The sequence below is a fragment of the Protomyctophum bolini genome (assembly GCF_963924005.1).
Source record: "Protomyctophum bolini genome assembly, chromosome: 15".
Lineage (NCBI taxonomy): Eukaryota > Metazoa > Chordata > Actinopteri > Myctophiformes > Myctophidae > Protomyctophum > Protomyctophum bolini.
The window spans coordinates 30,836,148-30,851,012 of record NC_137876.1 but is presented as its reverse complement, the minus strand read 5'-3'; the positions used below and the strand labels follow the sequence as shown (position 1 = coordinate 30,851,012).

The 14,865-nt window shown below is 40.2% G+C and overlaps 1 protein-coding gene across 1 annotated transcript; it reads left to right on the top strand.

Moving 5' to 3' along the window:
• Positions 1-488: 488 nt before the first annotated feature.
• On the top strand, positions 489-14,514 carry LOC308330033 (deubiquitinase DESI2-like). The gene is made up of 7 exons (XM_080784660.1): positions 489-674; positions 1,310-1,446; positions 2,864-2,959; positions 9,596-9,668; positions 10,183-10,276; positions 10,629-10,770; positions 12,321-14,514. Exons 1-7 carry the CDS (start codon positions 611-613, stop codon positions 12,564-12,566), a joined length of 852 nt encoding a protein of 283 aa, XP_080640786.1. The 5' UTR covers positions 489-610; the 3' UTR covers positions 12,567-14,514.
• Positions 14,515-14,865: the final 351 nt, after the last annotated feature.

The window sequence follows — 14,865 nt, the reverse complement described above, 5'->3', positions numbered from 1 at the left end:
CTGTTTCTTTTTAATGCTGATTTTAGTGCTGCTGCTTCTTATGGGCACGTGCAATATCAGTGGGTTGTGCAAATGCTTTTTTTGCACCATAGGTTTTAATTATTTGTAGTGTTTTTAGATTACCCAGGATCATTTCGTTCTGTACTTTTATGGAATGACAATAAAACTCCTTGAACCTTGAATGCAGAATGGGTACAGTACAACTGTACAAACGAAAGCAAACTCGATACAAAAACGTACTGTGGAGTGTGGACGACTCCATGATAATTGATAAAGCATTACACTTGTTTACAACACGGTTTGTATTGGGGGTGGGCTGTGGGCTGTTCCTGTTTGTGAAGCTATCTGTGATCAGTTTTCGCGCACATAGAGTTGTGGCTCTGGTTCAATTAACGGTCAGCAAGATTAAAATCGTAAGTGCCTTTTTCCTGCAGAGGGCAGTACAGTCCCATGTCCATAATTCTAAGCACCGGAGGAGAAGAGAGCAGAGCACTGATCTGAAAGTCCTGCATGAGTTCTCACCATAGCTCATGGAGTTCACCTTCAGATAAATAGTTTGGCCCCCAAAAAAATATCAAGACTAATTTTTGTGACCCGGATTCTTTGCACAATGAATGGATCAATGCACTCTGTATCTAAGGTGGTGGACATCAAACTAATGCGAGGACCGGCAGGTAAGAACAGCTACCTACGCTATTCGTACAATCAAGTTAGCTGACGAGCTAGTTGCGTAGCACATTGACCAACGCTATATGCCTCTGTAGCCACACCAATGGCTAAAAGTGAAGTTGTTTGCGAATTAAAATAACAGACTAATGAATGTGTAAATGTTTTGGTGATCTTGGTTAGGGTTTATGTTATGGGATTGGAAGCAAGAGGGCTACAGTTGTGGCTACAACTACAATCTATGAGTTGTGTACAGTTCTCTTTACTTCTGCCACCTAAGCATTTCTGTAAGTATTGCTAGGCCAAACAGACAAAGTTTACTCTTAAACCATCGAAGTAGTTGAATTTTGCTGCTTGTCTGCTTCCTAAAACAGGAGATCAATTTCTCTTTTAGCTCAAACCGGTTATGCACGGTCAAGAATTTGTATATTGTGCAATGTTTTATGGTCTGAATGATGTGGTCACTGGCCATAGTCAATTTGGATACAACCTTATATGAGTATTGTGTTGGAATTATTCAGTTTGTACTTTGAACTTCAGAGATAAATGGCACACAACGAATCAGAAACTGCATACAGTGTGAGAATCTATTCTGCAATACTGTACCTCAACATCATTGTCCATTTCTCTTTTCATATCTCAGGGCTGGGGTTCAATATTGTTGGGGGTTTGGACCAGCCATATGCTCTAAATGACAGTGGCATATATGTGTCCAAAATTAAAGAGAATGGAGCTGCAGCACTGGATGGAAGACTCAGAGAGGGAGACAAGATTCTAGCGGTAAACCTTTTAACAGCCATCATCAAGATTTTGTTTGAATGGGGAGTAATGGGCCGTCCACACCAAGCACTTTAACTATAAAGTTATTGTTTTAAAGAACATTCTAGCTCAATTGGATGACTGCTAATACCAGAACGGGTTCCCCATTCCAAAGGCACAGTACGTTATACTGTACCAGTCTACTAAAGAGCCATGCCCCGATAGGCAACTGGAGACTAGTGCTTGGTATGGACTGCTCTTATAGAATTATTTTTTATTTTCCCACGGTGGCCAAAGCTCTTTTTCAGAAATGTCCTGACAGTCCTGCTTCACACTTGTATGCAGTTACACACATTCACATCTGGGACCTGCCCAGTACAAGAGTACAACCACAGTCTCTGAGCAGCAAACTGCCCCATCTCCAACCGTAGGAATTGAGCGATGGGAGAGTGTTGCCGGGGGATCGAACCGTGAAACTTCCAGCCACCACACCCCAACTGGGATTCGATTCTAACACCAATGGCTGTATAAATATGTGGCTTTAATACTTCCTCTTGTGGCCTTGTAATAAGATGCTTTGAAACGGGATAGAAGCAAACACTGTGTGACTTCTGTGGCATTCCATTGCTTGAACATTGGTAAATTAATTCAATGAAGAATGGTGTTTGATAGATCAGTGATCGAATCAATATATATTAATTTAGTTATGACATCCTAGGCTATTTTAGCATGTCATCTTGTACTTTTTCGTGTGTATATCATATGGTTAAAGTGTTGGCACCTCACAGACAGTGTTGGTCTTGTTGGGCTCATCCCGGTATGTCAACAATATTAGATAGCAGTTTAACCTTGGAGAAGACTCTGCTTAAAATGTCACAACCCAGGGAACTATAATAGCCGGGGAGCCACAGGTCCAAATTCTCAACGGTTAAGAATGATTAACCTGTGATGTCATGACATATTTTTTATCGAAAAATACTCCTTGGCCGTCATCACAAATGTGATGAGGTCAGCATTTGAGCACATTTGGGCAAGTGGATATGACCGATTTAGGCCAAGGAGTGTGAGACATGTCACATGCTACTTAAAGTATGATGAAATTTGCCTTATATTATATTGGTTGTCTATGGTGGGGTCACATTATTTCCGGCATAGCAGACCTCTCTTTCTGTGGACCTTAATGACCAAAAATGAAAAGTATGTCATAACATCACAGTTCCTCTCAAATGTTGTACAGCTGGCTAAAAGCAAGTTGTGATGGCTGACATGATGACGCCAGACGTAGTAACCCCATGTGCATGTGTTCTCATAAACGCAAATAATCTTATAACAAGAAGTTTCCTCTTCGGTTATTGATGTAACTAATTTATATACTGTCGGATAGATATGGACCGGGACTAAATATATCAGTGTTTTTCCTCTTTTTGTTGGTGTGCAGATAAATGGAATCAAGCTAGAGGAACGGACTCATTCTGCTGCTGTGGAGGTGTTCCGGTCAGCGGGGGAGGACGTGGAGCTTCGTGTTTTGCAGAAGGTAGGTTTGATCCAGATTCCAGATTCATTTTTTATCAATTTTATATTTACCTATCTGCTGCAATGGAGCATAGTCATTATTTAGTCACAAGCTCTATTTAATACTTTAAATTGGTTCAATATTTAGAAAACTAACAGGCACACTTATTTTCACTTTAAAAATGTTTAAAATTGAGAAAATAGGCAATCCACAAGCTTAATTTGCATAAAAACATAAAAAGTTGAAATATGGAGATGCAAGGTCCTTGCCTGAGCTTTGTACAGGTTATCTGTACAAAGATGTAGAACTTGAGGAAATTAATTTATAGCATGTGGAAACAAACTCCTGGTTATTTGTCATATCCTGATGAAGATCCTTTGGGATTGAAATATTGCTCGGCAATAAACAGTGGGTTTCTATTTTTGTTTTGTACTCCATTTTCATTCTTATTTATGTGTCTTTTAGTCTTCCTTGCTCTCAAACGGACCCCTACCATCACAGCCAGAGAGTGAATCCTCTGCCTCTTCTTTTGGAATACTTGCTGTATGTGGAGCTATAGCAGTTGTCGCCTTCCTTTACATGCGGTTCCAGCCACACTCTAGGAAGCACTTTTAAGGATGTGATGTCAATAGATATTTTTTAAGACCAAAAAACTTTTGCTGAAGGCCAAAGAATGAAGAGGGATCAAACTTACAAAAACAGTAGGCTTTATTAGGGGTTGAGATCACCGACAAGTCGTGTGCATGTGTTATGTGATAATCCTAGCCACCTATCCCTCCCTGTATGCAAAACATTGCTTTCTTATCACAGAGAATATTCTTTAATGTATAATTATTAACTGTCACTGTGCAAAGAAGGATGTACACTTCACAATTTCAAAGAGCTGTGCTCTGAGTCTGAACAGGCAGCGCTGAATGGATGTACCATCCGTTCATTTCAAACTTGATATGGAGCTGAGTAGTGGTATATTTTTTATGGGTTGAGTCAGGCTCTCACCCATGCTTAAACTGAAAGACGGTGCTGTGTAACTTGTGTTCAGTCCCTCATAGGCCTCTACGTTCATGACTGAATGGCAGATCTGTTTGAATGAGAAGTTGAACGCACTGTAATTTCTGTTTTTTGGTCCAGGTTTGCATGATGAGGCATGATTACCATTCTGCTTTATTGCACAGCGTTGTGGAAGAAATTATACTGTTTTGACTGACAAATGACATTGTTTTTCGTAATGGTGGTACCAAGTGCCTTTTTATCTATTCCAAGCCCCATCTTTCTTTCTTTTCTATGGTTGAAGTTGCTCCTTGTCATATTCAGAATGAAAATCCATTGAGCATTTCTCTAAATTTGTCTGTTATGTCTGTCTCAGCCCTATATGTTTAATCAACAAAAAAAAAGAAGAAAAGGTTGAGGGGAAAAAAATTAATTGCCATAATGAGAACTGCTTTGATTATGTGTGGTTAGTTATCACAGTCACCAAGGATGTTTTTTGGCCAGTAAACGTATACAGGCAAAACAGACTGGTCCACTTTTGGGTTTTTGGCTACATTTTAAACTTTTGTTAACATGATTACAGTAAGTTTGTTGTATACCATTATAAAGGGAAGTCGGTTATTCACTTGGTGAAATGTTGAGGCCAAACCGCTCAAGTCATTTTGAGCCACTCCATTGCAAATGAGATGTCTGGAACAAATAGTTAATTATGTTCTTAATATAACATCATGTTTTGCACTAACCAAAATCCCAAACTCTTCCAAAAATTGCCATTGATTATTAGTCAGTGCTGCATGTACTTGCCTATGCCATGTTTTCATCAATCTGCAACATTGCTGTCATGTAAATGTATGATGTTCTTTGCAGGGTTCATCTGTAAATGTAACTATGTCACTTTGCTCACTGGGATTGTGAGTACTTATTCAAAGAAGAAATATCAGAACTAAATTATGCAAATACTGTGTGTTTGATGTCCAAGCACTTATTAAAATATTCATGTTGAATATGCCTGCTTGTGCTGCAATTTATTCACTGATACGTATACATTTCTGAAAAGATTTAAATAGATTAGCTACATACGCTTAGTTACATTAGTTCTTAAATAGTTCTTAAGGTCTTATATCAGGTTCTCCCATTTAATTTGTTTCTGTAAATTTAAGATTCACAAGAATTAGTGTAGTCTACTATTCATACTCTACTCCCATACACTAGCCTACTACTAAGAGTTTTGGAAAGATTCCATTCTAGTCAAATTTAGTCTTTAAAAAAAAGATCTTGGCAAAACTCTTGTAGTGTATGGGAGGTATAACAAGGATATTTGTGAGAATATCAGTCTACCTGATAAAAAACCCCCCTCCCCTCCAATCCCACCTCTCCATCATTGTTGGAGGATACTGTCTGCCTCCCAGCCAGGCAGCTATGATGTAATGCTTCATTATTTCAGAGAGAGGGAGCGGGAGGCAGTGTTTGCGAGTATAGCACGATTGTGGTGGAGCGATGGAAGAGACCGAGTTGGAATACGTTTTAAAATACATTTCAGGAAACTAATCGAGAGGACCAAGAGATGAACAAACTGCTTGTTGCGAGAACTTGAGACAGGGGGAACGGAAATAATGTCGCGGAGATATCTGTGTGCGGAGTCGTGTACTAAAATAACTGGGTGCGGGCCAAAACGTTAGTAGGCTAACGTCCGGACTCTCCGGAGATGCTAGTGAACTTGGCTTGGTCAATAATGATCCCGGTTCAGACGCCCATACCTGGAGTACTGTTTGTAACAATAACATCTTCCGTCTAAAATGGCTCGTACTTGGTCGGTCCACTCTCATTGCCTTTTCACCCTAGTGGACGAGGACGCCCATGAGAGTAAAGTGATATCGGTGAAAGCTTTCTCATCTGCGATCGAGATTAAAACACTTGTGGGCCTATAATGTCCTCTTTGGATCAAGTTTCTATTGATGTTCGTTTGTGATTCGACGTTGCATCGCTTTATATGACATTTTCGAGCGCTTTATAGCTATAAAAGAGGCCTGGTAACATCGACCCCCCCCCCCTCTTGGACGAGCTCCCACATTTTTTTTCCTGGAAACGAGAAGATGGGCTGCAACTCGCTGGCCTTTGCTGGGGTTGGAGTTTCTGATGCCAAAATGGTTCTTTGACGTTTTTTTTTTCGTTTTTTCTACCTCCAGATTTACTGGGATTTTATAACACCCCCAAAATAAACTATTCCAAGAATAGTCTATAGGGGAATTGGCAGCTTCTATCCCAACCAAGTGCTCGTTTCAATCCTCAGGATCCTGATGTCCATTCCTTCTGTCACAGAGGAGTCTGACAACCTTAACGTCGAGGGTGGGACGTTTGCCTTTCCTTCTCAGGATTAAATCATGGCCAATGAACCTGTCATCCTTAACGTGTATGATATGGTACGTGTAAGGCGTTGTCCAGTGCTACATTTCGTTTGGACTTTGGTTATACAAACTCACGTGAGGTGAATGATATGCCATGGACAAAAACATTCTACACATGTGTAACTAACATTTAGTTACAGTGTAGACATTACAACAATCACAAGGTGAACACATGTCCGCTAGGTTTACCGTTATGTCAGGACACACCGACACACACACATGGTTTGATTTCTAAGATTTCACTCAGTCTGTATTGAGTTGTGTGTCATAATTTAAATGTGTTTGATTTGTGTGATTTGATTAAGATTTGATTCAGTCGGAACTTGTCACATGGGTGAAAAAGTATTTCACAAAGTAGTGTTCAACACTAACAGGTTAAGTAGAGGTTGAATTGCTGTTGTCTGACATCAGTTGTGACAGATAATATTCCGCATATTCTTCCTGCCCACCGTCTCCTTGTAGTCAGGGCATTGTAAGTCTCATACAGCCGCTTGACCTCTGTCACTGCATGTGCAGGGTCAGCTTGTCTCACATGATTCACAATACACAGAGACTGCAACCAGCCATGCAGCCAGGGACAAGGGTCATCATTCAGTCGTGTACCCACTGCTTGTCGGGTTTCACATGGGAACATGCTAGTGTAGAACATCACCCCATGGGAAACCTACACACAATGTGTTGCTCTAGTCTAAATGCACAGAATAATTATCAAAAGTTGCTCTGACTGATAAAGACACAGATGAAAAGAATACATTGGAAATGAGACTTTCAGTGCCTGGAAAACAAGTGGAACCATCAGACTGACTGGATCAAAACAAATTGTGTGATAAAAAAAAGTATTAGCCTATAGGGAGCTTGTTCTTGGTTGAGAAAACTAACTATTTTACAGACTGGGTCATTATCTTTCAGAGATTTGATAAAAGTCAGGTAATACAATACAGATTGCTTTTTACTCCTGAATATGAATATGTGGTGTTTTGAAAATGGACTTTGTTTTCTGCTTGCTTGCACCTATACACTGAGGTAATGCATCAGGCAAGTTTTGTTTTGCTCAACACAATTGATTTCACAATTGAGCTCACACTATTATACCTGTGTACGGTAAATGTGGACATACAGCAGTGCACACATAGAAGTGATTTTAGTGTATTACCCTACTCAGATCATGTGAGGTCAGCAAGTTTGGATCTTTTTAAATGATTTTAAGGCCAAAACACAATAATAATGGATTGCATTTTTATAGCGCTTTTCTATGCACTTACTCAAAGCGCTTTACAATGGTCCATTCGATTAAAGTTAAAGTGAGAACATTTGACGCAAAAAAGTAATTATATTAAACTTCAATATAACAAATGTATCATTTTAATAAACAAGGAAATATGAAATGAAAATAAAATAATATACGGTACATTCATACAACTTATTGGATAGCTAAAATAGCAAAACAGCATGGTTACTAAATGGAACCAGTTAGAATTCAACAAATTGATAGTCCATAGTTTATGGAGGACATCAAGTTATCAATGGGGCTGATTGACTTAAGACTTGCAGAAATGCAGGTAACGCATAAATGTCCTCAAAGATGTCATAAAAAAAATTAAAATAATGGATGATATATCAGCCAAGCGATAACGGTCAGGCTCTACCCAAGAATTACACTGAGGAAATGACAGAAAATGACTTTTGTGGAGCTCGAAAGATAAGGTGGTGAGCATGCTGAATGTGAAATCAATGTGAGTGAGTGCTAGATGTGTGCAGTGGGGCATGGCATATCTGCATAGGCCCCAGTACAGTACCGTATGGATCATTACAGGGATGTTACTGTGAAACATGCCTTCACCAAGATAAGAGGGAAGCTTATTTGGTATACTGTAGGTCAAAGAGCAACTGGGAAAGTTGAATAATGGTGTCAGGAATTAGATGCCAGTGCTATCAGAGCGTAAATATGTATTTGATTGGCAGCTTGTCAGCATTTGAGTCATCTTGTCTTTTTAATGGTTAATGTGTTCCTTGTGACATTGCTATAAGTTTGCGCGGTGATATAGAACAATATATCCTTCGACTTTCTCTTTTGCTTTATATTAAAACGAAACTAATCGGAAACTAATCGGACTAATACTTATTCCATTCATATTCCAGGGGTGCACTAAAATTAGCCTTTTTGTCAGACGTGAGCCATTGGGGTGAAGCCAGTGACAGACAAGCCAGAAAACCTTGTTCAGGTGTTGACACTAACGGCAAGTAAATAAAACATTCGGGCAAGTGGAGTTTGCTTTGATTTACATTTTGGGCAAGTGGGCATGACCTTTGGGCAAGTAGAACTTGACCTGTACTTGCCCGACAGGCAAGGGTCTCGAGACCTTAGCGTCAACCCCTGTTGTTGATAGAGAGGTGGAGATGTGCTTTTATTGTATCAGAGCCAGGAAACTTGTTCTATTATTAATAGGGGACAGCTGGGGGGCATGTGTTTAGCTTTGAACAAATTTCCTCAGGGTTTTTCTACAAGGGTGACAGTCGTTTAGTGGGGGTTGGGGATTGTAGGGCTGTGTTACAGTTCCATATGCATCACCAATATCCTCCTGTGTACATTGTACAACTGAACTTGCTCCACTTGGAGAAAGAGTTGCCCTTTTTTGTGAATATCCTTTATTTCTTTTTCATTATGTTACTTGTTGTTATCCTCCATCCTCCATCCATACCTGTTCAGTGGCATCTTTGAAATAAACCCTGGCTCTGCTGGTGGGCACAGAAGGGCTGTGACAGTGTTACTACCATGCATCACCAATTTTGTAAAGAACAGGTGCTCACTTGTTCTGCTTGGAGAAAAAGTAGATTTTTTTTATCTGGCATTTACTGGGAGGTACTCAACAATGCTTTTAGGCAGAGACTGGGAATGTTTTACCTCTGAGCAGGACGTTATAGATATTGATTTGTCTCTTGTCAAGTGTAATTTGTGCAGCTATTAGGCGCAAATTGTAAGGTATTATCCCTTTCCATTTTCCTTATTTAAATAATGTTTATATGTTTTTCTATTGTTGTAATTGTACACTCCATTGTACTATGAGCTAGCCCCTCGTTCTTTGGCTGAATCAGTATTCGTTTGAGGAATGGTTAATATTTTGAGAATTGCTTTGTTCTAACTCTCATTCTCTCCTTTTCAGCAGCATACATATCACATACCTTTGCATAATTCATGCATCATACTTAAACATACTATACTATTCACCTTGAATGATTTATTTTACCTTTCTCTCCCCCTATCCAGTACTGGATCAACGAGTATACCTCCAATCTGGGAATTGGAGTCTTCCACTCAGGCATAGAGATTTATGGCAGAGGTAAGATGGAAGGTCTTTATGTGTACAAAATCAGATTACATGTTCGCAAAGCACATTCACTGCAGGCCTCAGACCTCTCTATCATGTCTGAGCTCAGGATACACACTCACACAGTCACACTCACTCACTCACACACACACACACACACACACACACACACACACACACACACACACACACACACACACACACACACACACACACACACACACACACACACACACACACACATTAACAATATTGCTCACTATATTCTGGGGGCATGCATGTGTGTGTCTGTCAGTGTGTGAGAAACAGTGCTGTATTACTGTGTGACAACACCAACTATTATTTTGTCCTTGCAACTCATTATATAGTTGTAAATACAGAGAAGAGAACTATAATTAGCCTGGGTTAATGATATAAGAGTGGTGTGGCAATGTTTCATTCGTTTCCCTCTTTTAATTACAATAGCTGTGTGCTTTCATTTGGAGTGTTAACCAGTATTTCCCATTTTCATCCTTTCCTAATGTAGAATTTGCATATGGGGGACATCCATACCCATTCAGTGGCATTTTTGAAATAAACCCTGGGAATGCCACTGAACTAGGAGAGACTTTCAAATTCAAGTGAGTGCAAAACACTTTGCAATGTGTCTTGATACAAGTAGGACTTCTTACTGTTTCCTTTGTACTGCAGTATACTACCACCACCTCTAGAGAAATTACGATAACAGGATTTCTCCCCCAATATTTCCATGTAAACTACCGTAAACCCAAATAAATATAACCACAGTGTGTATAAATCCTGTTTCGATTATGTAGACCAAAAACTCTGTAAATTGCACTACAAATGTGAAACTTTTACCCACTGGCCTCACCAATACATAAAATCAAAGGGAACTCTGATAACCCAATATATCTGTGTTGTAACAGGGAGGCCAATGCCTACTGATAACTGAATGTATCTGTGTTTTAACAGGGAGGCCATAGCTTTGGGTACCACAGACTTTACAGAGGAGGACATAGATAAAATCATGGAGGAACTGGGCAAAGAGTTCAAGGGCAACGCATACCATCTAATGCACAAGAACTGCAATCATTTCTCCTCTTCGCTGTCTGAGGTCTGTCTTAACCACTTGGAACGTAGTATCCCTATTTCTGTAGAAAGAAAGAAAGAAAGAAAGAAAGAAAGAAAGAAAGAAAGAAAGAAAGAAAGAAAGAAAGAAAGAAAGAAAGAAAGATCAATCCACCCATCCATCCATCCATCCATCCATCCTCTGGGGTAAATTCAGACGCCTGAGACAGCACTGCTGTAAAAGGTACAGATAACCGGCATAGAAGTACAGTATAGGTAGGTACAGTAGTTACAGTAGGTAAATCACAATAAAACTATACAAGTAGTATACTATAGAGAGTATGCACATACATCATTTTTCCACGAGACACGCCCCTCGCCCACCTAGATTGGGTGGCAAACACATTGAGCAACATGGAGTCGTTGGAAATCACTCAGCAGTCCTGCATACCACCTGTTTTTAAGTGGCAAATAATGCAGGAGGCAGCAGGACATTGCGGGGACATTTTGTTTAAAATGCAACTTTTGGTCATGGGTGGTATGGCCGACTTGGTACTGTAGCCTGGGATATTTCTCATGTTATTTTAACACATCTTGCAGGAAGAGACAATGAGGGCTTTACAACAGAAAGCCAACTGTTAGGGGACTAACTATTAGGGCATTCACAATGCCAGTCAAAATGTGGGACAGGGTCTCACTCTCAATTTGTTGGACGCCTGAAAAGTCTTGGAAATTAGGGCATGTTCCACGTAAAGGGGGACTTCTGTCACCCTACTCAAGACATGTTCCTGGTGCTATTCATCACTTTCTCAGGAAGTATATCACGTGACCTGTGGTTGTGTTAAAAGTGCAGTCACCTTACCTTATTTGACCTAATATTCATTTTTAATTATTGTATTCTTTCCTTGTATATTGACACAGTCCTGCCACCTGTTTTTAAGTGGCAAATAATGAAGGAGGCAGCAGGACATTGCGTTTTTTAGGAATTTACTTGACAGAAAGTAGCTCGTAACATGTCTATGGTGGATTTTTATTGTTTTGACCTGGGAGCCTCGCCCTGCCACGGGGGAGTGCGGGAGGTGAACTTGAAGAAAACGAATCAGTATAACCTATACACCCTTTAGTTTAGCATGCAGGCTGGTTGTATATGCCATATACAATTATCCTGCCTGAGGCAGAACAAGAAAGAGTAGCAGTTTCGTTTTTACATCAGCACAAGACACAGGTAATGTTACAGATAAAGGGTTTTAAAAAGGATAAAAGGGTCAAAAGGAGCAACCACTGACACTTTATTGACAACATTTATTGTACAAACATGCATACTAAACAAAGAATAAAAAGACGTACTGTCTGTAAGTACAGCTATTCCCTCACAAAAGAAAGGAATTCCATGCATTCAAATAGCATATCTCTTTACCCATTTTCTATCTTTTCACATTTACTTAAAAATGAAATAAATAACTGAACACCTTTTTTAAAGCGCTTTGTTTACCCATGGATTACCATTTGAATTAAAAAATAACCCGGTTAGTAAATGCTTTTCTGATGATGTCCTTTTCTATTGATGTCATTTATCTTTTGTTTTGTTTGTTTTAGCTGCTGTGTGGACGGGAGATCCCACGCTGGGTGAACCGCCTGGCATACTTCAGCTCCTGCATTCCTTTCCTGCAAAGTTGCCTGCCCAAGGAGTGGCTGACTCCAGCAGCCCTCCAGAACCACATAAGCCTCGGCCTCCACAAAGATGAGCATGTTGAGTCCAGTGATGAGGACCCTTCCTCGCCTTCGGGGGCGGCAGCGGGCGGCTCAGGCTCCTCTCACAGCTGTCGCCACACCCGGGTCTGAGCCAGTCAGCGAGTCCAAATAGCACCTGAACACACTGACCTCTTGACCTGCTTTGTCACTGCCGTTTGTTGCCACAGTGGCATTTGCGGGCTTGAACAACAACCTGACCTCATACAGTTTGAGCTCTGAATGAAGAGGCAGGAGAAAGAAGTTTCTCATTTCTCAACAGAGCTGCTGATGGAGACTTCACAACTACAGATGTGTCCCATATTTTTAAACATGATTGACAGGTTGATGGGGCACATTTAGACCTACTGGGTCCTGAACTGTGACGCATCGCTCAAACTTGGCAAGAGTTACTTGTAGGTCTGAAGTTTTTAGTAAAGTATTATTGTGACTTTGAAACCTTTGTCAGCCTTCTTCCCCGCCCTGACTTCAGAGCTGCTTTTGTAGAATAGATAACGGAGACTACTGATAGTGATGTTACACAGAACAGCTAACCTGCTAAAATTTCAACAAGTACTTGTTCAGATGACCTCTATGTGGCCTTCAGTTGATATTGTCAATTCTGTATCCCTTGGAGCTTTAGTTGTTTACTTTGGCCATTTCTAGAGGGTTAGAGGAAGAGGTGGGAGTTTTATTTTATTGAGTCCATTTGATCTTGTGAAATTGTTGCACGTTGAAGACATTTTACATTACCAAACCAGACAAAGTTGAATCTCCACACTGTTCAGTTTCTTGTCATATTTTCATTACCTTGATCTAAACTGTGACCTCTTTTGAAACTGAAAACTGGACCATAACTTCCCAAGTAATGTCACACTGACTCTGTCAGATTATCATATAATTTTATTTCACCTTAATGCAGCCCAGTCACTATTTGTAAACTTTACCAGACCCACTGAGAACCAACCAGCTCCACTGACAATTCAAGTGATCTTTATACTGTATAATAGAAGTGCTGTAACTTCCAAGCCAAGAAATGTACCTGTATCCCCAGAATAGTCACTTTTACCATCTTTAACAGTTCATCATCATTAGAGCTGTTTACTCTTCTGTGTTGTTTTTTGCCTATGGGAGACAGGGTTGTATATGCACCAATAGAGACTGAGCTGCCCTTTAAATGACATTACTCCCTGTGCTCACCTATGCCTTAAGCCTAATTTATGCTTCGTCGCATGATGGTGTCACAGCACAAAATATGACAAAGTATAAATTAGACTTTAGAATCATCTGAAACATATTTTATAAAGATTATAAGTCATGATGAAAGACAAACAATACTACAATACCTCACTTTCCATCAAGTGTCTTGGGTAGGTTTGTCACAGTGAAAATATGAGGTCACAGGGAGAAAAACAGGTATATAATCTGTGATAACATCTTATTTGAAACTTTACACATTGAAACTTTACACACACAGACACACACACACACACACACACACACACACACACACACACACAGCAATATGTGTTACTTAAAGGCCTATTCATCACCACCGAACTACAACATGACGTCACGAGCCGCTGTGAAGAGCAAACCACCGCCAGTCCGCCACCACTCCAGCCCTTCTCTCTGTTTTTACTCACCACCGCTCAACGTTATTTCGGCTCCGGTGGTCAGCTCACCAGCGGAGCGGTGGTCACCTCACCACCGAAAATCCAGACTATGAATAGGCCTTTAATTCTCATTACTATCACCAGATCTCAAGACATGTTCCTGGTGCTGTGCATCCCTTTCTCAGGAAGGATATCACATGACCAGTGGTTGTGTAAAGCCCAAACCACACCAAAGGGTTGGGTCAGGACAAAACGGTTTTAAGGTCAACTACACCAATGCAACTCAATGAGTTGGTGGTTTGGGCTTTTAAAGTGCAGTCACCTTGTGTGTGTGTGTGTGTGTGTGTGTGTGTGTGTCCAGTCCACCCCGGTTTGAAATGGGTTGCATATTGATCAGTATTCATGGTCAAATTCTTTGGCACTTTCTACAGAAAATACTTTTTCTCTATTGTGTTGTGTCAATCTTTACCTTCCTAACCTAAGACAGTTTCAAGAAGGATAGCCTACACTACAGTATTAGAATAAACACACAAAAATAATGAAATGTTGGCCTCACATTGTGCACCCTTGTGTATGGTTGCAATTTGCAAACACCTATGGCAAACAGCAAGATGGAACATCGACGAACATAGTGTAGCATTAGCAGCTACAAAATATTCAAGTATAACATAACAGTATAACTACAGTTGTCTTGAAGTTGAGGTATCGGATGTGTAGATTGATTGAAGTATTTATTAACAGTTTGCAGAATGGGTGCTTTTAACATGAAAGCACAACTAGACTGCTACTTTTGTCGA

What these genes read in the sequence shown, in the direction of transcription:
- LOC308330033 (XM_080784660.1), top strand. Translation starts at nt 611, where the DNA reads ATGAATGGATCAATGCACTCTGTATCTAAGGTGGTGGACATCAAACTA. An exon ending in ACTAATGCGAGGACCGGCAG is followed by an intron (nt 675 to 1,309) that starts GTAAGAACAGCT and finishes TTCATATCTCAG; the next exon opens with GGCTGGGGTTCAATATTGTT. An exon ending in AGGGAGACAAGATTCTAGCG is followed by an intron (nt 1,447 to 2,863) that starts GTAAACCTTTTA and finishes GTTGGTGTGCAG; the next exon opens with ATAAATGGAATCAAGCTAGA.